This window comes from Trachinotus anak, unplaced genomic scaffold (genome assembly GCF_046630095.1).
Source record: "Trachinotus anak isolate AG129_WGS33_773 ecotype Australia unplaced genomic scaffold, CSIRO_AGI_Tana_v1 ptg000003l, whole genome shotgun sequence".
NCBI classification, from domain to species: Eukaryota; Metazoa; Chordata; class Actinopteri; order Carangiformes; family Carangidae; genus Trachinotus; species Trachinotus anak.
In genome coordinates this window covers 11,294,805-11,317,459 of record NW_027273854.1, presented here as the reverse complement: position 1 = coordinate 11,317,459, position 22,655 = coordinate 11,294,805, and the positions used below count along the sequence as shown (strand labels likewise).

The 22,655-nt window shown below is 42.3% G+C and overlaps 1 protein-coding gene across 1 annotated transcript in view; it reads right to left on the bottom strand.

Moving 5' to 3' along the window:
- Positions 1 to 22,655, bottom strand: part of coro7 (coronin 7) — a 105,298-nt gene that overhangs the window by 2,862 nt on the left and 79,781 nt on the right. The window contains exons 10-25 of the mRNA XM_071473625.1: positions 4,335 to 4,389; positions 3,994 to 4,051; positions 3,745 to 3,890; positions 3,551 to 3,649; positions 3,363 to 3,467; positions 3,081 to 3,240; positions 2,808 to 2,983; positions 2,529 to 2,637; positions 2,311 to 2,397; positions 2,000 to 2,142; positions 1,687 to 1,791; positions 1,167 to 1,252; positions 911 to 1,052; positions 729 to 818; positions 431 to 547; positions 148 to 283 (exon numbers count right to left, since the gene is read on the bottom strand). Of these exons, the coding sequence (XP_071329726.1) occupies positions 148 to 283; positions 431 to 547; positions 729 to 818; positions 911 to 1,052; positions 1,167 to 1,252; positions 1,687 to 1,791; positions 2,000 to 2,142; positions 2,311 to 2,397; positions 2,529 to 2,637; positions 2,808 to 2,983; positions 3,081 to 3,240; positions 3,363 to 3,467; positions 3,551 to 3,649; positions 3,745 to 3,890; positions 3,994 to 4,051; positions 4,335 to 4,389 (1,814 nt within the window). The remainder of the gene's footprint in view (positions 1 to 147; positions 284 to 430; positions 548 to 728; positions 819 to 910; positions 1,053 to 1,166; positions 1,253 to 1,686; positions 1,792 to 1,999; positions 2,143 to 2,310; positions 2,398 to 2,528; positions 2,638 to 2,807; positions 2,984 to 3,080; positions 3,241 to 3,362; positions 3,468 to 3,550; positions 3,650 to 3,744; positions 3,891 to 3,993; positions 4,052 to 4,334; positions 4,390 to 22,655) is intronic.

Genomic DNA, 22,655 nt, shown 5'->3' with positions numbered 1-22,655 from the left:
AACAAAAAAACACACACATGGCATCTAACACAGAAACATACCAGGACATATCCAATGCTGACAGGTAGACTGTGGAGGATTGAAGGCTGTGTTAGGTAAGGACACATGGTATGTATACATATTCACACTCTGTGTCTGTGTCTGCACCTGGTGTCATGTCTTTGGGCTTCAGGCTCATCTTCTTGTGTTGGCCGTTGATGCCAGACAGCCAGGCAGAAGCAGTCAGGGCTGGTTCCCACCACACTGCTGTGTCTGTGTACACGTCGTCCTGGAAAAACTCTTTCTGAAGACCCAGAGTGGACAGATAAAAGAGGGAGTTATGGTAAAGAATGAGACAGGAACTGAGTTACAACCATTTCTTAAGAATAATGATCAGGAGGGAAGGCATGTCATATTCCTATGTGTCTTCTATATGGTGTAGTTTGTTCACCTTGACCCGTGGCACTCTGAAGGCCACTGGCTCTATGGCTGTCTTGGTGAGCATTAGTCCCACAGCTATCTCCACATCACGCACGTTGCACTCTGTCTTGGGCAGAAAAGCCAAGCCCTGCAGACGGGAAATCAGAAAAGTGCTAGTTTAGCTCATACAAACAGCATCAGCATCACAGAGAGACAAGAACTGAAAGAGGGTAAGCACTCTAGCACTTTGGCTGTCTATGTATGCGGATATATGGTGACTGATTGAAATATAAAAAATGAATGAAATAAGAGGGAGGTCAGCTCAGTACCTTATGCGGCTCAGGAGAGTTAAAACTGCTGCATTCGATAAAGTAGGGCTCTTCAGGGACTATCTCATAAATGTGCACTCTGGTATCACCCTGGAAAACAAAGTTTACAACTAAATCTTATTTTGTTCTCGAATTTCGGTTCAAATGAAACTTATGTGCAACTTTAATTTTTATTTGCTTACTTTTCCAGTGAGGATGATCACACTGGTATCAGGGTCATAGAAAGGGATGAGTGTGGAGGGGGACACGTCTACTTGAGCGCTGGTGATGGCTCCAGAGGACAGGGAGTCTGCAGAGTACAGGTAGAGTCCTCTCTCACTGCGACTGCAGGTGAAGGACAGGAAGGGTCAGTGGTAAATTCTCTCTTTTGATTGCGGCTCTGTGAAAATGTATTTTATGCCACTTCAGCAAAAAAAAAAAAAATCTGATGTTAAGTACCTGTCAAATCCTGATACCAACAGGTACTTGCCCCCACACACCCACACTATACGAGCACCCCTGGGCCCCTCGGGACCAGGGCCCTCCTACAAAAAAAAAAAAAAAGTAAGTGGGAGTGGGATAGATGAGTTAAGTGAAGACAAATAAGCCATGTTTTTCAGTAATTAAACAACATTGTAATGCAGTGTTTCCAGATGACAATACCTTCTGCTGTAGCTATTCTAATTCACTGTACATAGTGACATAAGCTTTTGCTTGTTTTTCCTTTTTTGGTTGTTTTTCCACCAAGTAATATGGTTCTTAACAGTTGTGAAATGAGATTTTAGCATGTGTACGGGAGGAGACTGCTGCACTGTTCATCAATATTTAACCGAGTTGGAGCTTGTGCAGACTGGAGACCGTGGACTGCAGCTACACCTGTGTTTCACCATTTTAATACACACCAGAAGATGAATCTCATCTATTATCTATTATTATCTAAGGTGGTATCCCACCATATTCCTGGGTGTGTTGTACATACCTGCACAGGTGCAGTGGACTTGCGAGGGTCATAGATGCGAACTTTACCATCTTTGCACACCGTGGCCAGGAGCTTGCCATCGGGACTCCATGCCAACCCAAACACCTGAGCATGAACCATAAGAAGGGGCAAGAAAGAAACTCAGAGACTTGTAGCATGAACAGCTGATGTTTTAACTGTGGTGCAAACACGGTCTACACATATCTATGACGCTTTCTTAGCACCCTTTAGCTTCTCATTATGGCTGGATGAAAATAAAGACTCAGCTTTCACTTATTTCTTTTCTGCATTTAGCCCTGTCTGGGTCACTCACCTGATCCTGGTGTCCAGTGAGGAGCTTGACCTGCTCTCCACTCTCCAGGTTCCACAGTCTGACTGTGAGATCGTAGGATGAAGACACCAGAAGTCCACTGGCCAGAGGGTGAAACTTGATTGAGTAAATCTTCTCCGTGTGGCCTATGGGAGATCATATCGGACATTTGTCAACACTTTACATTGTTCATTATCTATCTTGATCTTATAGATGAAATAATTCACATGGATTATGACAGACTTTTGTCATTCAGCAATCTGTTATAGACAAAACTAAATTGAGATAATTTTGTAAAGTGGGCCCTGTTCTACCTTGCAAGATGAGCTCAGGCTCAGTCAGGGTTTCTTTCAGCCCTCCCTCTGGTACCTGCCACACCCGGATCTTCGCATCATCACCGGCTATCACAGTCAGAGAGGGGCACAAGCATGTTAAATCACACTCAGGCACTCGCCAAGGTAGACAGTGAGAAGACAAAGGGGCATATGTATACACACACACCCCAACATATACAGTATGTGTATTTACTCACCCACAGCAAGCCGGCGTGTGTCAAAGGGGTCCCACGAGAAGTCGGCCACATTTACAGAGTTTTGGATGGTGGGCAGGGCTGTGTCTGGTAGCCTGCCAGGCTGAGAGCGCTGAGGACAGGAAACGAATCAGTCACCCACACACATACAGCACATAGAAGTCTCATTTTCTAAAACAACTGATGTACAAGGAAAAAGACAAACACTACACATGGAGACCAGCCACAGTTTTTTTAAAATCAACATGACATGAATAATTCAATTTCCATCAGCTGCTTTACCTCAAAGATGGCGATCTGCCCCCCAGCGATGGCGAGGGGCACTGCCACACGTTGGCGGTTGACACAGAAGCCGTCACACTCGCCTGGTGTGGTCAGGTTGAGACCACGCATGTTAGTAATGTGTGTGTCCCGGTGCATCACTGCTCCCTGGATGTGACGGAACTTGGAGGTTGGCCCTGGATGAGAGATTATTTTCCATTAATGGCTTTGTCACTAAAGAAACATTATTATAAACAGACTTACACCATAAAGAAAAAGTGTGTGTGTCCATACCCAGAAGGCTCTGGATGGCTTTGGCGCTCTGGCTGGGACTGGGGCTGGGGAGGAAGCCCGAGGAGAGGCCGGAGGTGGAGGAGGGAGAGCGAGATGGGACAGCACTGCTGCTGGGAGTACTCAGAGGACTGCTGGAGGTGGAGCAGCCATGAGCTGGATCCTGTAGAACGGATTGATGTCGAGTTTTTACTACTGCCACAGGTTTCAGGAAAATCTCACCCTTGACTGTGCCAGGCTAAGACCATGTATTACAAAAATATTTTCTGCAAATGTGTCTCTCACCTCTTTGCTCCCCCCACTGGCCACTTCCTTCTTTGCAGGCATCTGCTTTGCTGGTGGAACCTTTGGTTTGGGCCTTTTGTCTGGGTGGAGGCTGACTTTCTCCACCTGAGGACAAACAGAGCTAATCGTTTGAGGCGTCCCCACAGCGTAAAGACTGGACTAACTTGTTGTGGGTGGAGAACCATTACCTGCTTGTTCCCTCCCTGCCACCACTCTTCAGCAGACATGGCTGGAGTCGTGCCCGCTGTGTCCGGGTAAAGATCTTCATGAAACTCCTGGCCTGAATGCTGGAGACCAACACAGAATGTACATACATGTATGATACCTATTATTAAAGTGTCGTTTGAGCCACTGAGTTTGTGCAATCTGTCTTTGTACACACCTTGCGAGGGACTTGATAGCTGATTGGCACAATGCAGCTTTCTGTCAGCTGCAGCACATGCATCACTTCGCAGGACATCACATCCAGTGCCAGCTTGGGAACCAAGGCAACCCCTCTTGTTGAGGTGTCCGTAAGACAGTGACTCACTAAAGGGGTAAAACAGAGAGAAGAAAAGGGGAGAGTGAGTGAGAAACCAGGAGGGAGGCTGTGATAATCTGAACAGAGAGATAACAGATGACTAGCTCTCACCTTGAGAGAGGAAAGGCTCAGACGAAGAGACTTCAAAGCAATCGACCACTGTGTCTCCCTGCGCAGAACAGAGCATCGCTAAATCACACACTAACAGACAAAGTATGACTCTCTCAGTAATAAATCAGAGATACTTTAAAGTTCATCTCCTGTCACACCAAGATTATTATGAGCACAGAGATGGATTTGTATTGCAGTACTGAAATCTAACCTTTAAAGTACGTAACTGTCAACACTCCTGAATCCTAGATTTGTGATGCAACTACATGAGACTTTTCAGGCATAAATATCTAATATTTATGTCAGAATTCACACTGGAGGCACATTAATCTAAACCTTACCATGCCAGCCAGTACGAGCAGACCAGTGTCTTCATCAAACAGAGGGATCACCATCCTGAAAGCAAAGAGCCAAGAGATGAGAAATAGCACAATTATCTAGAATACTTACTATTATGTAATCATTGAAATACATCACAGTGCCTAGGTTGGACTTTAACAAAGACGCCACCAGATGGAGTAGTACGCTCAATGTTAGGGTATAAGTGGTAACACTCAGGTCAGTGCTCAGAAACTGTAGCGATACTTTACATAAATCTTCCAAAACAGAAGTAAATAATAATGATTAAAAAAAACCCAATTCAGCTTGAGTGACTTTGGAACAGAGCAGCTAACTGTTATTTTCATTATCTATTAATCTGCTGATAATTTTAATACATTCATTTTTTAGTCTATAAATTGTCAGACAGTGAAAAACGCCATCACAGTTTCCTAAAGCCCAAGGCGACATTTTCTAATGTCTTGTTTTGTCCAAAGGTCCAAAACTGAGAAGCCAAAACCAGAGAATTTCTGCTAGATATTTGCTTATTAATTAATTTCGGCCTCTTGACAAATCGATTAATCAACACACACTCCACCCAGGCAGGCCTAAAGTGGGCACAGTCACCTGCCTCCACTCATGATTTGATGTAAGAGGATTGAAGGATGAGGAAACTGAATAAGCTTTAAACTCAATGGGGAAAGTACAATTCTCTGTAGTAATTAAACCAGGCAGGAAATCATGGCTTAGACAGAGGAATATTAGCACAAACACAGGCAAGGCCGCCAAATCTCACTCATTCACAGTTTCTTACTCTCCTTCATATTCCCGCAGGGCCTCTCTTCATCAATGAGGAGCAACGGTCAGCGTGCTGTATTATTTTCCAGGGCAGGGACAGAGGGTGATGGCTGATCTCACCACTTCACATCACAGGCCGGAGATAGGCTGAGTGAAGTGGGGAGGCAGCTCCAGCGATTGGCTTCTGATGGTGACCTTGTGTAATGCTACTATTCTAGAGAAACGCCACTCGGCTGCCTCCATCAACTGGGAATGACAGACCAGTGATGTAATGCACCAAGTATGACAATTTAATGACAGACTTTGGAGTTTGGGTATATGAAGCGACGGCGAATGGCGACACGCGAGGGTTGACTGTGTACATGTGAGAGAGTGAGCGTGGCTGTACGTCAGCTGTGTATTTGTATGTATTCAAAGACAAAACAGATCTTGACAAACATACACAAGTTCAGGATCACTCAGTCACTAACGGCTGGCAGCCAGCCACAAGTCTGTGGTTATAATAGCTCACATCCTTTGTTCATCTTACAAATGTTTTCCAAAGACGGGGATCCTCTTTTTTCATTTGAGCTGTTTGTTACATTTTTGGAAGTAATTTTACTCTCTCTCTTTACTCTGCAGTGAAAGCAGACAGAGAAACAACTGAATGCTGGTCATGACTGCAGAGGCGGAAGATGTTTTGGTAAACTACCCTACCCAGTGGAAATGAAATATTACTTTGTATATGTGGGTAAAAAGTATTTTTTTTATTGTACAGTAAAGTCTTAAGATAAACTTTATTAATCCCACGAAAGTAAACTGAAGTACAAGATGCAAAACATGTATGGTATAGATGGATAACTTTAACCCCATGACAAACTCCCCCATTTTTGTGCAACAGCCTGAAAATGATGTACCCAAAATGAAGAGCTTATTATCCTTCAACCTTTTTGATTACATCATAACCCATCATAACCCTGGTCTGCTGTGAAAGATAACTCTTTAATTCTTACAATGAAAAAGTCAGATGTTACAGAGGCACAAACATGATTGAAATGTAAGTAGTTTTTTTTTTGCCTTGCCTATTTTTTTGGCATAGAAGAGGGACGGGTGAGTCCAGCAGAGACCAAAACCTAAACACCTAAAGTAGAGCTACCAAGGCCAAAGCATCCCTCTGGCATTGTTTTTGATTAAATAAGCAGCAGGGACAAAAGTGGCTGAGTTAATGAAATGATCAAATTATTATGTAAGGTGCATAATTTCCTAAAAGGCTATTTCAATAATCGTCTGACTCCAGAATAATGTTAAGAATAACGTGACTCTAATGTCATGCCAATGTTTTGTTCCCCTGAGGTGTTTATCCCATGTTAGAGACTTTTTTCCCTGTTTCCTCAACTCAACTCCTCCTGTTCATTCTTTTCATTTCACCCTTAAGATCTTTGATATTTAAAAAAAACTGGACCTGTCCCCAACCTGTGCCTCCTCTTCTCTCTCACATCCCTATTTCGGTCCCCCTGTCCCGGACCTATGAGGTCACAGAGGGGCGGCTATGCTTCGTTAGGACGGCTGTGTGTTCCCATGTCGGAGTCAGTCCACAGGGAGTCCCTAAACACCTCCATTCCCACATCCCTCTCACTGCCCGTCTTCTATTCCCTCCCTCACTCTTTCCTTTGCAATTCAACAACACTACCACCTTGCCCGCTGTGCTCTCTTTGTGCCTCCAGTCCCAATTATTTCTCTGAGGCCTTATCTCTGCTTTTCTCACAGTAAATGTACAACAAGTCAAACAGCCACATAATAGGAGTGGAGCTTTATCACTGATAATAGCCTCTGTTTACTATCGCTTTCATGCTCCACCTCACCACCAGCCCATTTTCCCACACAGGAAAACTTATACGGGCATGCATGCGCATATTTACGCACATGGATGTACAAGTAAACACACATACATGTGCTAATCATACAGCCTAATGATGTATGTGCTCATGCATTATTAAAAGTATATAGTTATGCTCACGCAGGATTAAGTGTGGGAGCGAGCTCGGTGTGCAGATCAGGATCACATGGTCTGATTATGAATGAAAAGAAAAACTATTACAGACCTCATTCATGCTCTCAGAGGAGAGGATGTAAATAGAAGTGTGTGTGTGTGTGTGTGTGTGTGTGTGTAGTGTCAAATCAAACCTGACACACTAATCCAGAAGCCTTTTCAAAGTTGGGTGTGTGACCAGAACAGGGTTCTGGTCATACACATGCTAATTACTCATCAACTACCACAACAAAAAACAATAAAAGTTTGATATTTTCTGAGTGATGAAATATGAGAAGGAAAGAGAGAAAAATGAAGAGGGAAAGTATAATATGAGAAGCATGAATAAATGAAAAGAAAACCATTTTATTTCACAAAAACACCAGACTAGAGCACCCAGGGTCTCGTATTCTCAGAAATATCTGCACGCACCAGCGTCTCAGCACCTTCCTAACCCTTCCAACGCTCTGTGATGAGCCGCCTGATGCTCCAAAAATCCCCCTGGCTTCAGTCTGTCACTGGCACTCTGCTCCTATCAGAGTTTACACAAAACAGAAAGTGGGAGAGAGCACCCCTCCCACCTCGTCTGCCATCACCTCACACCGCTCTCTCACACAGACCAAAACGCACATCATAAAATGACCTTCTGCCCATGACAGCAGCCTTCAGCACCAGCAGATATGATGGGCATATTACCCTCGTGTGCATTTCTATCTGTGTGTGTGTGTGTGTGTGTGTGTGTGTGTGTGTGTGTGTGTGTGTGTGTGTGTGTGTGTGTGTGTATGAGAGGGTCTGAGTCAGTCAAGGTATATTATGATTATGAGAACGTGTTGTCGTTTGATAATGTAGAGATACTGGAATAACTGACTAATGGAGGGCCAGACAAATGGATATGTGGATGACAGACAAACACAGAAATGATGTGTGTGTGTGTGTGTGTGTGTGTGTGTGTGTGTGTATTTGTGCGGCTGTGTGTTAGCGTTGATGGAGTTCAACTGAGAAAAAATGTCCAGTCATCGGACAATAACAATTATAGATACACACACACAAAATGTCCTTCCGATAACACATTCAGGTGCAAATAGAAACACTGCGTTATAAGAAAATGCTGTATATGCTCATGCATGTGCTTACAAGCGTGACAAAATATGAAAAACGCACACACGACAACATATTCTCTATGTGTGTGTGAGCTCATATAGGCACATCCAGACACAGTGATAACATCAGACACACACAGTAGTGTATTATATACAGTATATAAGTGGAGCTAATGAAAGCAGCCTGCAGAGGTATGGGTTATGGGTTGAGCTATAGCAGCTATGACCAGATCAGTATCAGTCAAAGGGACCTTTCTCTGTTGTATGAGATCATGGCCTTTAGCTTGGCCGGTCTTACTGTTAAAAACACACACTGAACAGCACAATAAGCTCCAGTCGACAGGTAGGAGCTGGCCAGGAAGTAGAGAAGAACGACAGAGGAGGCCAAAACAACGCAGCTGGTTGTCTACATCTCAACTGAAGAATTTTTCTTAAGCCTTACACAGGATCACTCTGTTGCTCTTCTGAGGCGGACACACAATAGAGAACTTTCAAATTCTAACAAGCAATAGAAAGATCTATAAAATGCCTTTTGCAGATTACAGTCTGCAATGATGTGTTATCTGCAATGAACTGCTTGCGTTCTATTTCTCATTATTTTACGATTAATACCGCTTTTTCAGTTTACTCTACTTATATGGCAGCTATGGCTATGGTTAGCCTAGGCTGGAAGAGAAACTTCTCTCATGTAGCTGTTCCTGAGGTTCCTCTCCTCTGTTCCCTGTGCAAGTATTTTTTCTTCATCTGAACAGAGGATGTTGGATGCTGTACACATTGTTGAGCCCTCTGAGACAAATTTGTGATTTTAAGGTTATATAAATAAAACTGACTTGACCTGAAAATAATGGGCAGGCACATTTCCTCTTGTTTTTTTTCAATAACTAGCTCGAACTATTGAAACAAGGTCAGATTTGACCAGATTCCAATTTAAAAAAAAAAAAATCTTATTTGTCTAAACCTCAAAATGATGCTTAGAGTTTTGAATCATAAATCACAGCCCTGGAGACTCTACATACTATTGGAAATCATTCTTCATGGTGAAATTGGGGTTATAATCAGACTTTGGATGATGTAGTGTGACCCCAGCTTTATTAACTGTTCGCTCTGTTTTCATTTCATCATTTTTTCCTCTTCATCATCAGCCGCCTCCTCCCCTCTTCTTTATCTGTCCCCTGGTTATGTCGTCCCAGTCAGTGGGAGTGAGTGAGTGCTTCAGCACTATCGCTGAGGTTGAAGGGTCTGCTGAACTGTGAACTCGAACAGTCCACTTTATCAGCCCCTCCTGCCTCCACGCACTGATGCCTGCAGCTCATCCAGCTGTCCCAGCCACCCTCTGCTGTCCCACCGGCCAGAGGTGACTCACAGTCTCAGACCGAAGCTTTGACCATTAAATAATCTTTGGATTATTGCAGAGGGTCACAAGTCACAGCAAAAACGGGGGACGTGTTGTTGTGAGCGTCAAGTCTCAGTGACTTGATGATCGCAACAACATAACAACTGTTAGAGTTTAAGGGGGAGAGTGCACATGCGTTACTGAAGTCATCTCCATAAACATGAGGTAAATACTCTTTTCCCACACTCATTTGGATGACATCTAAGGTCTAATTTGGTAGAATTTAATTACTTAAAATAGGAGTATTTTGGGTTAGGATATTATAGTGTTCAAAATTATACATCGGAGGCTATAATCTAGAATCCTGGTGAAATTATTTATTTAAAAAAAATGCTTTTGGGATAAATATTCATCACAGGGTTTTACTTGGAATCTAAACTGTCAACAGACACCCAGGAATGTGGATAGATGTGGGTGCTACATTTATTCCCAATGTTTTTGAATCCATCTACCTCTTCTTGGTTACGTGTGGGATAAAATATTTGGTGTGATGAACAGCTGGCTGTAACTAAACAACTGTATCTCCGATTTAAAAGTATGACCATAAAAGCACATGTTATTTTCATAATCATTATCTGATGAAGAAGTTCATATGACCAGATTATCTATTTATTCTTATGATAACCCTGCCCTCTTCCTGTCTTTATTGTTTGCTGTGACAGAACACACTCTTTCTGTTTCTGTGTTATTACTCTTGTGTAAGGGAATTGGACACAGCTAATGGTTTTAAGCAAACTTACGCTGCAGGCCCATGGGTGTTCACATTTCGCCAACAATGGGAGGACTGGTGCGGAATAATCCATAGGTGATTAACTGGGATTCATAATGAAATAACACTGGACATGCAAAACCGTCTCCAGGATGCTAAATCCTAGTGTTCTGTAAGTATGTGAAGTATAGAAGAACATAGGAGACTTTCTATAGGAGACTTGTGAGTGAGAGTTTCAGAAGACCATGAAAAAGGTCCACTAAACAGCCAGCGAATGGTTTGGCAGTGGTCGTCCTTTCAAACTCTGAAGCATCACGTATTAAAAAAATGACAAACGTTTGCCAAAGCAAGTAAATAAACAATATATCATAACTGATGAACTTTGTCACCTTTGTAAACTCACAAGTTCACACAGCAATCAAACCTCTGTGCTTGTACACTCTAAATGTGTATAAATATTTCCATTAGCTGCATCAGAGCTCCAAACGCTGCACCACAGAGACTAAACCACAGGGTCAGAGCGAGGGCAGCTTCAGTCTAAGGCTTCAGCTCACTGGCATTGGACATAACACAGTTACACTGGTCTGAAAATCAAATACATTTGACTGTCCGCACTGTCCAAATTCATTTCAGACCCCTGAGAGGAGACCAGCCCTGATCATCTGCCATCTCTCAGCTTCTTTGAAAGAGAAATCTCACAAAAAATCCTGCTGTTTTTCAGATGTTTCGAGAATCCTTCAAGAATCTTCTAATTGCGAATCTTCATGTTTTCCACTATATAGAGCCAGAAAAACTACATTATATGTCTTTGCTCATTTTGTATAACACAAGAAACAACAAACATGCTACTGTGTATGAAAACACTGGAAATTTACATCAATATGGCCAAATACAACTACAAATATATCTATGTAATTTCTGGTACCCATCTTTGTTTGGATTTGGAAATAGAACTGCGACATGGAAAACATAAAGGACATATTTTATCCAGCTGTAAGTCTTATTAAATGTTGCAATGACAACAAAGAAAAAGGCACAAATTGAAGACACCGCAGGATCTTTTTACTGTATATGATCTTAAAGTGCAGCTTCTAAGGCATGATGAGTTCAAGGATCCTCAGCATGCATTTGAGTCAAGCTGCACAGTCACTCTGCTGAGCTCTGAAATGTACTAAAGTGCAATATACTTTCTCCACTGAGTGTGTGTGTTTTGTTTTCCAGTGTGTGTGTTTAATAAGTGCGCTGGGCCTGCCTGCCTTGCTACCTCCAGTAGCCAGTTCATTAGAAGGGAATTAAAGTTGACGCGCTGCGTTCCTGAGAGGGGAAGAAAAGCCAGGATTGTTGGTTGGAGGGGCCAGCTGTGGCCGTGTCTGAGCCCCAGTGATGAGGCTCTCAGATGGGCTGCCAAGCGGCTGCTCTCCCCTCTCTCCTCGCTTCATCGGGCCCCATACTCTGGCCCCTGACAACCAGCACTCACATACACACACAAGTATGTGTGGTGGCACACATGCATGTGCATACACACATGCTCAAGATTTAATTAAACTGACTGAGTCCCATGTCAACAGGTCTGCAGTGACCCCTCTGACACCCAAACACTCCCAATCCCACAGACGACCACATGCAAAGATGCCAATTGGAAAAAAAGCAACAGCTTCAGCAGTAATTTCCCTCCTGTTCTCAAGACCCAGAAAAACGCTTCATTACCATTCCAACTTGTTGTCAGTGCAGCTCCAGCTTCACACTGACACAGGCAGCCCCAATCAGCGATGCACAGCAACTAATCCTTCTCTGCCGGGGAAAACAAAGAGGCCGCAACAAGACAGTCCTTACTGCATCAACCACATATCACATCTTTGCAAAAAGTCAAGCATGTGTTGAAAATCAAGCCCTTAAGATATAACAGACACTTAGAGTCATCTCAAGACAAGTTAACAAACAGTGCTGTCCAACCACATGATGGACAGTGCATCTGTTTTGCATAATGGTGACATGAAAAATGAAAACCCTAATCTTTACTTTTACAAGAGGAGACAGAGAGAGAGGAAACCAGGCCTTCAACTTGCTGAGCAGATAATTACACACACACGGTTCCACTTGTCTTATAAGAATAAGAGATATTAGGAGCTCATCTCCAAAATGACACACACTCATGCATACTCACACACTCACAAACAGGCAGGCAGACCTATAAATGCGTGGTAAACTGGTCCAGACAGGCTGAGCTATAAAGCAGCCAGGACACTGGTCATAAACTGGCAGGGTACTTCAGACTCTTTACACCCACTACTGCCCTGTGGACTGGGAGGGCTGACGGGCGGACACGTGTGGGGGGTTGGGTTGTTGTAGAACGTGGGTGGGCATGAGGGTGTCAGGGTATATAGACTGCAGGGGAGGTAAAGGTGCGATAGTATCAACAGAAAACATAAATCTCTTAAATGCACATGATAAAAGTAAGACAGCTTAAAGGTTACTGACAGAAATAAACAGTATGAGTCTTTCTCATACAGTGATGCGTTTCAGTCTGTGATTGCATCTGTGCTGTCTGAGGTGTGAAGTGCTGGTGGCTGCTTGTTGTCATCTGTGGATCCCCGGAAGAGGTGCGTTCCGCGTTAACCCCGGGGTTCAGCATCAAGGGCCCGGACTCGATGACCATTAAATGACCTGTCAGCGGGGGCCTGGGAACTGATCAGGAGCCATGACTGTCTCAAGAGGACAGAAGAAAGAGGAAGTGATGGCACAGTGGACAGAAAGAGAGGGGGTGAGGGTCACGACCGCAACAACCCCCTCTGCTGTTGAGGTCACCTGAGGAAAGCTCCAGTTCTCGTCATGGTTGCATTTCAACCACTAAAGACAGGCAGACGTACACATGTTGAAGAGGAAGTGAGGGAAGAGTGAATTGTTCTACACTCTCACCTGGAAGCTTGTGGATTGTCAGCCAGTATTTCTACTTCACAGCAAAATCTCTGCTAATGCGACCCACAAACCTTTCTGCCATGCATACAAAACCTATCTAAGTTTTCCAGTCAGCTCTCTCACTAATGAAATCCAGCAGCAAAGACAGGAATCCGTGTGTTCGTAGAGAATAACGTCAAGCCAGGGTGAGAAATCCCAATAATAAATCTGAATGTAAAATCAAAGCAATGTGGAATGGATATAACCATAAAATAATAAAATATATGTTATTCTACATATCAGCAGATGTAGTGATTTTTGGAATTTTGAATTTCAATGCTGCTTAGTCTTTTAGGGTCGCGGGGGGCTGGAGCCAGTCCCCAGCCAGGCAATTTAAAGTCGCCAATTAACCTAACCTACGTGTCTTTGGATTGCAGGAGGAAGCCAGAGTACCCGGAGGAGAACATGCAAACCCCGCACAGAAAGGGCGCAGCCAGCCGGTTGGTTTGAACCCACAACCTTCTTGCTAACCACTGTACCACCGTGCTGCCCTTATTACGTAAAAATCCACTTAAATTCATTGAATAAACCACAAAATATAAATTTCATGCTCTAAATTAGACATGGGCTCCATGTCTTGCCCAGTAACTATTCTGCATACCAGAGGCATAACTTAGAAGTAATGATGATTCTGTGAATTCAGCCTCAACTTGGCTCCAGTGTGTCAGTCACTCCGCATTCCACATTGATTTGCTATAGAGAACAAATTGGAGATGATGTCAGCCTTAGGTGCACTCCAGTCCATTTTTCCTACTGTGGAAAACCCACAAGTCCAAACTGTTGCTACACTGCCCCGCACACACCGAGACACTCAATAAAGTCTGCTTTAAAAACACAATCCACCAATAACAGGCCCGATGAATGACTTACTGCCCTGTTAAAATCCTTTCCAGCTAAACAGAGCGTGGTCTCTCTCGGACAGACACTCAACTGCTAAAGAGCAACAACCCAAACGACGCCACAACTGAACTGTAATATCACATGACTTGGACATTTAATGATGAGTATTTTTGGCAAATGTTGCTCAAACCCTCAGCCAAAGTTCCCTCGAATGATAGCAGTACATACTTGTTCTACTGTGTATGACTGAATGTGTGTGTGTGTGTGTGCGTGTGTGTGTGTGTGTGTAGGACACTTTCCTTCATGGACAGCCAAGACAGAATTATTGGAAATGCTAGAACCATAAAACCCAGTAATTTACGGACACAAAACATTACTGTTTAATATTTGTTTTTCCTTCAAGCCTGAGTACGTGTGTGCAAATGTGAGTGAGAGGGTCGAGTTGAGAGAAGAGAAGGAGAAAAATAAAGAGAGAAATATAAACCCTAAAACAACTTCTTCAGGCCTGCTCTCTTCCCCCTCATTCCTGCTCAACTAGAGCTACAGAAAACATTCTTGAGGCGTTGAACAGAGCGTCTTTCATCCATCGTCATTCGCACGTGTTTTGACTCCATGGTGTCTTGCAGTTCAGATTTATCAGAGTCAGTTAACAGAGATTATCAGTGCCGCTGTCTCTGTGTCTCTGGTCCCGAGCGACTGGGGGTCTGACTCATCTCTCTGTGACACACACACGCACCTTTCCAGCTGCGACTATGTGTCCATACTTGCTCTTTCTGGTCTATTTAAAATGACACTTTATCACTCTCACCCCCCCCACTGATCTGTCCTCTATCTCAAAAAGCATAAATTCCACTCCTGTGGGATGAAAATCTTTTATCTCCAGATAGTCAACATTTGGAAACACAAAGAAAAGGATTGTTTACTGAGTGATAACTGTCATGTTTTGAGAAAAAAGTCACACACAAGGTTTGGTATGACTTATATGACTGATAAACTTGTTCATGTAAAGACATGAACATCAGATGCAACTTTAGTATTACAAGACATTAACTGTACACTATTCTTGTCCCACACAGCTTGCTGTAGACAATTTAACAACTACTCCAGCACTGTAAGGCCTCGGCCCTACCTTTCCCCCTTTGTCCTGGGCGGACCGACTGTGCACGAAAGCCTGAGTTTTAGTGTTGGTGTGCTCAACACACCCGCACTAAATCATCTGCTTTAATGACTGAAGCGGGGATTTGTACAGCAAAAACCAATAAAAACCTCAGAGAACAGAGCAGATTTACTGTAAGAGAGAGGGTTAAAGATGGAGAAGAAGAGGGAAACTAAGCAAGACGGAGAGAAGTAAAAGATAAGATCGCTATCAGATTTGTGTAGTAAATCACAACAGTTATGAATGTCCTCATGAGTGTGTGTGTGTGTGTGCATGCATGTGCAAGTGTCCTCATAAGAATGCTTTGAGCTCTATCGTGCTACATCTGGGAACGTTATTGGACAGAAAAGAGAGAAAGAGAAAGTAAGAGACTGTTGATGAGCTGCAACTGGTACGACCAGATTGACTCCTATTACTGCCCCAACTTTCCGGCACACACACACACACACACACACACACACACAATGAGACATACATTTTTGTTCTCATTTCCGTCCATGTCTGTCTATATCTTGGTAAAGACAGAAACCACATTTCTTGACCACCCATACAGAATAACCATAGCAAATGCACAGTTTAGTATTCCGGTCATACAACGGCAACAGCACTACAACAATTCAAGTGGATAAACTTTACATAGTAAACTGATGCAGTTATGGTCAAAAGGAAAGTAGACAACTATGCATCTGGCATCAGATGTGAGGATGTGTCACACAGAGACACACACTTCTAGTGTCCTCTATGTAGCCACCATCTCTTAACAATGAACACTGCTGATCAGACATTTCCAAGCCCACATCCAGCCTCACCACTGCATGACGAGGCAGCTTTAAACAATTTGTTAACACAGCAGATGTGTATTCCTCTGGAGGATAGAGCTAAGAAGCACTCATGTTGCATTGAATAACACTCAGATGAGCCTTGGCCTTGCAAATATGGAGGAGGCCGGACAGTCACGAGATTTAAAAAATATATATCTGCTTGGACACTTTGAAAACTGATAGCGATAAAAACATTCTCTCCTTTACGCTTTCTTTTCATTTAATCAACTTCTATTTGACCTCTGCTTGATGTCAAGTCCTCCACATCCATCTCTTTGTGTTACCGTTATCAGTGCTGTGTGTCACAGCTGAAGAGAGGCTTGTTATCTGAGTGCATGTGTGTTTGTTTCTATTTAACCTCCTTTATTTAACCAGGCAGGTCATTTTAGAGCCAAATTACTCAATGATTGCCTGGCAGAACCCAAAAGTGCTGTGGACAGAGGCATGGTATCATCATAAAAAAAAGCACACAACACTGAGAGACAGAATGAGAAGAAATAAATTTAAAATGCATAAGGGCAGGAATGGCGCCACAACAGTTTGGAAACAATGCATCAAGGCAAGACCACACAGTTTGCATGTCAGGCAACAAGAGACAGTGGGGCAAAAAAAAAGGTTGTTGTTTTTCTATACTATGACAGGAAATAAGACAGTAAGAGAGGAAAAAATTACTGTCAAACACAATACCTGCAATACTGTGTGCAATGTGAGTGGAAATGGTGAAGCTAACGCTGAACAGCAATAATGAGACTGTGAGTACATGAAATAAAATACTTAAGTGTAGATTTATACCTTTTCTTTTGACATTTTAGAGGTTTTTATTGTAGTTCTTCTCTACACAAGACCATGACTGGCTGATTTTAAAATGTAAATTAACTGTCTGCAAGTATCGGGCTGACCTGATGTGACCTGTTTGGCTTCGATGCTCTCATCCCTCTGATAGAGTTTCTGTCGTAGCGCTAATACAGCAGTGCAGTCATAGTGAACATACTGTAGCTGAGCTGCAGTTGCTTTGCTTCCTGACCTAAACCACAGGCATGCTGCTGTTACCCAATACCTGACATACCAGACTGCAGGGCGAGAATAAGACTGAGAGGTAGGAAGAGGGGAGCAACAGGAGGGAAGAAAAGGAATGAAGGGCGGAAATGAAGGAAGAGGGATGAAGAGAGGGTTGTTCTCCTCTAAACACAAACTGGGGTCATTCTGACACATTTGTGTGACCGTTTCTTTTAAATTTGGATTTTGAGGAGGTTTTCCATTTCAGTCTTTTCCATTTTGAACCCATGCCAAGAGTTGGATCAATCATCAATCATACCGCATTAGGCACATTGTTGTGATTTGGGAGGTGTGTGTGCTGGCTCGTTTATGTGCATCTTTGCATAAGCATCAATCCATACATACACATACATCGTTCTGCACAGTGAAGCATCCAAGTGAAGTGACAAGAAATAAAATATATTTTAGAGTGGAGGGGGAACATAATGGGAAAATGTGGAATTTGAAAATAAACAACAAGGAAAGACCAACTTTCAAAACAAAACAAAACAAGACAAGAGAAGACAAGACAAAAAAAAAAAACTCAGTGTTTCACTGCAGTCAATGACGATCATGGGAAAATGGCAATTCTTGGTGACCCCCTGAGTGAGCGCGGGATGGGAGGTCACCCACACGCTCCGTCAACCCAACCTCTTCCCCTTGGATCTCACCCCTTCTCCTTTCAGCCTCTCAGCACTCACTCCTCTTCTATCTATCTTATCAGAGCCGCAGCAATGAGCAGAGATCCCTCACTTTTAGCTTGAGAGAGCAGATAACCAGCTATATAACTCTCTGTCCACACATGCAGGATGCCACAGCTGACACAGCACCCACATGTGTCTAGTTTAAAAGACTTTGAGGGCTAAATGGCCAGTTGCTAAGAGAAACATGTTCTCAATCAGCTTGATATTATAAGTCGGTAAACCCAGCATTGTTTTCATGATGGATTCTTCATCCTTTCAACAATAAAATGAGCACTAATGGCTTGTCCAGCTCTGAGGCATGCACAGCCCAGCTGTGCTGTCTGTCTCTGTCTCTCTCCTTAATGAGAAGTGCCAGCGTGCACAGAGTCAACAGACTAGTAAACCTCAAAGTGAACTATGGTCTGACCTCTCAAGGTCTCTGGTGTGTTCGCCGTCGTGCCCTCCTCTGCGTGAAACAAACAGCCCCTGCAATCACTGAAAGCTTAGTGTACAGATTCTTGAGGTCTTTGTGTTGAGGGCCTTTTTATGTTCCTCACTAACATAACCAGCTCACATGAAGCACTCAGCTTACTTCAATGAGGCCAAAATGCCATGACAGGGCCACAGGGGAAATCACAAAACATTGTAATAATAATAAAAAAAATGCAAAAACACAAAATAATAAACAGATGACAGATTTTTTTTTTTTTTTTTTAAAATTACAACATCTTGTCTATGTTCCCAAAGCAAGGTTCATTAACACACCCTAACCCTAACCCTAACCCAACCTCTGACAGATGAATGGTGAGAAAGGAACAGAAAAGAACACCCCAAGCCTTTTCAAACCTAAAACTGAAGTTCACTTTGAGTCCAATTAGCCAAAGATGAGCTCTGTAAACAAGATGATAAAATTGCTGGAATAGTGTTATATATAGAAGGTTCCTCTATAGAAGACAGCTTTATGAGCTACACATTGACTTATTATATGTAAAGCTGGCAAGAGAAAGCAGGTGGGAAGAGTCAATATTTCACTTTGATTATAGCAGTGTTTGTTCTCACAGAAACAGAGACAACTTCTGCTTTGAGTACGCCCCCCCCCCCCCCTTCTCAGTCACATTCAGGTTCCTACTAATTTACCATGCATGTTCCTTGTTTCTCCCTCTCCCTCCCCAGGTTCCTTCTCCTCTGTGTGGCACTACTTCCCATGAACGTTTTTCGTAGCTACCGGCTCTCATGACGAGGTGCCTGGCTGTGTCTCGCGGCAGCCCACACATTCTGCCGTCAGAGCACATTTACGTGTGACGGGGAGACACGTTCTCGTGGACAGAGGGGACATCTGCGTTTGTGTATTTCCACGAAACACACATGAACACTGATGCCAATACATATGCAGATATACTAAACACTCACACAAGGACGTGCTCACTGCAGCCTCTATAGGACAGAGAGAGGCTGGGAGGATAATGGGCAGGGGTTGAGTAGAGGCTATACCAGAAAATAACCCAGGACAATTTTTCCCAGGCTGTTCTAATGGGAAAGTAACCCCCCCACCACCACCCTCTCCCTCTGTGTTTGTGCTCACTAATTGCACATGTGCTGAATATTGCTAAATATGACTAATGCTGTTCATTCCTATACCACTTGTGTAATAAGATAATGTTAAAGGAACATCCAGTTAAACCTTCTGTCCTCAATCTTCCAGCTCGGCCTTGTCCTGTGGGTCTGACGTTTTAGTAAATGAAAACTACTTATTTTATGGATCCAAGAAAAAGTAAAAAATATCAATGATATCTCTCCAGTCAACTCATGCAGCAACTGTTTTGTACAGTTGACTTCTTCCATTCTGTGTAACCAGAGCTTTGTCGCTGAGGAAGAATTAGGACAGTATGACAAATATATGAGGCAAAAAGTGGCCTTTTTCAGCTGCAAAATACGCTATCATCAGAAGAACATCCAGCTAACTTCAATTTTTCCAAAAGAAAACTTTTTCATTTTTGACTGACAGTGAGGGGAGTAAGTGAAAAAGTGAAATATCATTTTGTGGTGAACTGTTCTCCGTAATTCACTCTCATTCTCCCTGACTCTACTCCTATCTCTCCTGCAGGGACACTTTCCTTGTTTGTTGTTTGCTGAACTCTCCAGCTCCCACAGGCATGTCGTGAACAGCAAAACATGTGCACCTCAGACCAAGGCGCATGCTTGTGTTTCTGAACAGATATGTGGACACAATTATGGAGGATATGACTGTGTAGCGTGAATATGTGTATTCACGGTGGTCTATGATTGTCCCACAACTGGATGTCTTTAATGTGTTGACAGGGTGAAGGACAATATTATAGCACATGGTGTACTATACGCCAGCCAGTTTACAGCAAAATGTTTAGGAACACAAATACGAAGGGAAACAAGTGAGAACGTGGTGATTTACCATGATAAATGAGGTAGTGTTGTACAATGAAAACAAACTGACCCTAAAATCAAAGAAAGAACAAATTGTTGCTGTTGAGTGAAATCCTTGTAACTCTGATGTGATTTAATTGTTGATAAATAATACACAAAGCTGGACACAGTGTCATTGATAGGAAAAAGGTTCTAGGGAGATAAAACCAATCAATCACTGATGTTGTCAGCTACAAATATAAGAGTTTCTATTCCTGCGTGGAATGAAAATATTAACTAATACACACAGATCTTCACAATCATTTTCATGTTATAATAGCACTTTTATAATCAACACTATAACTTTGACTTTTTATTTATTTTTATTTATTTTTTACCTTTTACAATAGATTATTCCAAACAATAAATAAATCACATCAGGTAAGAACTACAGTGATGTATATATATATATATATATATATATATATATATATATATATATATATATATATATATATATATATATATATATATATATATATATGAGGTCTATAAATACTGGGCAAAGCTGAACTTGAAAAAAGTTGAGCAACAGTATCAAAGTGACCACATATCATGGGAGGAAAGAAAAGAAGTAAAAGTCAGAAATGATGAAGCAAATGTGAAAGAAAGTGAAGCAGCCAAGGAAAGAAAAGGGATTAGGGCCTAAGGAGGATGAGGAAAGAGAGAGCGATGAAAGTGTGGTTGATGAAATACTTCAGCATGAGTTTGCACACAAACATAACGAATTTGCACTAGTGAATGACATGAAAGTGGAACAAAAAAAGACAAAATGTGAGAGAACAAGTTACAGCATAGAAAATGTATTTCTAGGAAAACTGACAGAAACTGACAAGAAAAGGAAATCCCTGTCACCTCCCCAAAAGCCAGCATGGCGCTGTGTGGCTAAGTGCCTCTGGCTTTCAACTGTTAGCAGGCTGCGGTTGGCTCAGCAGCAAACCAGTGTTTTACTGGTTCCCCTGGGCAGTGTTGGGGAGCGGGCTGTACGCCGTCTCGCCATCTTTGACTGAGCCAGGGTGATTAGAACCCAACGCGCTGACGACACATGCTGTAATGCTGTTACAGCCACTAGACTGTGATTTACACCACTGACCAAGTGCCTGCGACTGTCCTGTAATGTATAAATACACAGAACCCACTGCAGTACGGCTTTCACAGAACAGAGTGGACACAACTTCAAATGAGGTAGAAAGCTGATGAGTAGGGTTGTGATAATGCACATTGTTTTATGTTGAACAGTTTGATAAATTATGGTCAATTCAATACACATGATGCAATTCTCCACAGATTTTCTTTAAAATCTGTTGAACAGTACAGCGCTGTGTTTGTTCAGATGAGATGATATCAACTGTTGTCACCACATCCGATTGTAGTTTGGTTTTATCACATACAGTAATTTGTTCATTATATATGCTGCTGAGAATCTACCAAGTGTGAGTGGAAATGTAGATTCAGGCACTGCTTAATTTTGGTGAATTAAAAAAAATCTCTTAAATATCAACATGATAAGGCTTGTACAGCTATCACTGCAGACACCCAGGTCAAGTCCTCAGTTTTGTTTCTAGGGTTTCTACAACTACACATGTTTACATGGCAGGTTTAAAGACTGATTCTGCTGAATGTCATGAAATATTCATAAATTTGACTGAAAAAAAAAATGAAATCAAATTAACAAATGATAAGTATGGTGAAGGTTTTGTAATAGAAGAAGTTGAAAAATAACATTTAAATAAATACATTAAATGAGGGGAAAAAAGTAACATGATCAAAACATTTAACTGTTGGAATCTGTTGGTCAGTAATGTCTCGACTCTTGAACAGATTTTGTGAAAAATAGGGGGCCAATTGAGGTTGAGGTCAGATTCCATTTTCTACTTGAATGTGAACAACATGAATCCATCTTAAGAAATATTAAACTAATTACCAGTTAAACTGTAAGTTTTTGCTGCCAAATGAATTTTATCTTGTCACCACCTCAGAACCTTACCTTCTCTATTTCTTAACCATTATCAAATTCTTTTTTGCATTTTGCTGAATATAATCAAAATGCCTGAATCAGCACTGTCTCACCACTGCATTATTTATACTGGCATTGCAACACTGCATTTTACACTGTATTTACTCAACCATTTATTTATTTTAATGTGACAACAAGTAACAGTGGAATCATTAACAGATGGAGGTGAGTCTGAGGCCCCGAGCTCCGTTCCTCCTCACCCACCATCCAACACACACAAGCTGAATGACCAAGACAAATAATTCGACCTCAGTACACCTGGATAACCTCAGCACTGGTACTGTAGCTTAGACACAGAGGAGTGAGTGAATGAGTGGGAGACAAAGAGATAGATTCTGATGCTTGTATGTGTGTGATAAAGTACAAGAGGGTAAGATTTATTTCTTACCT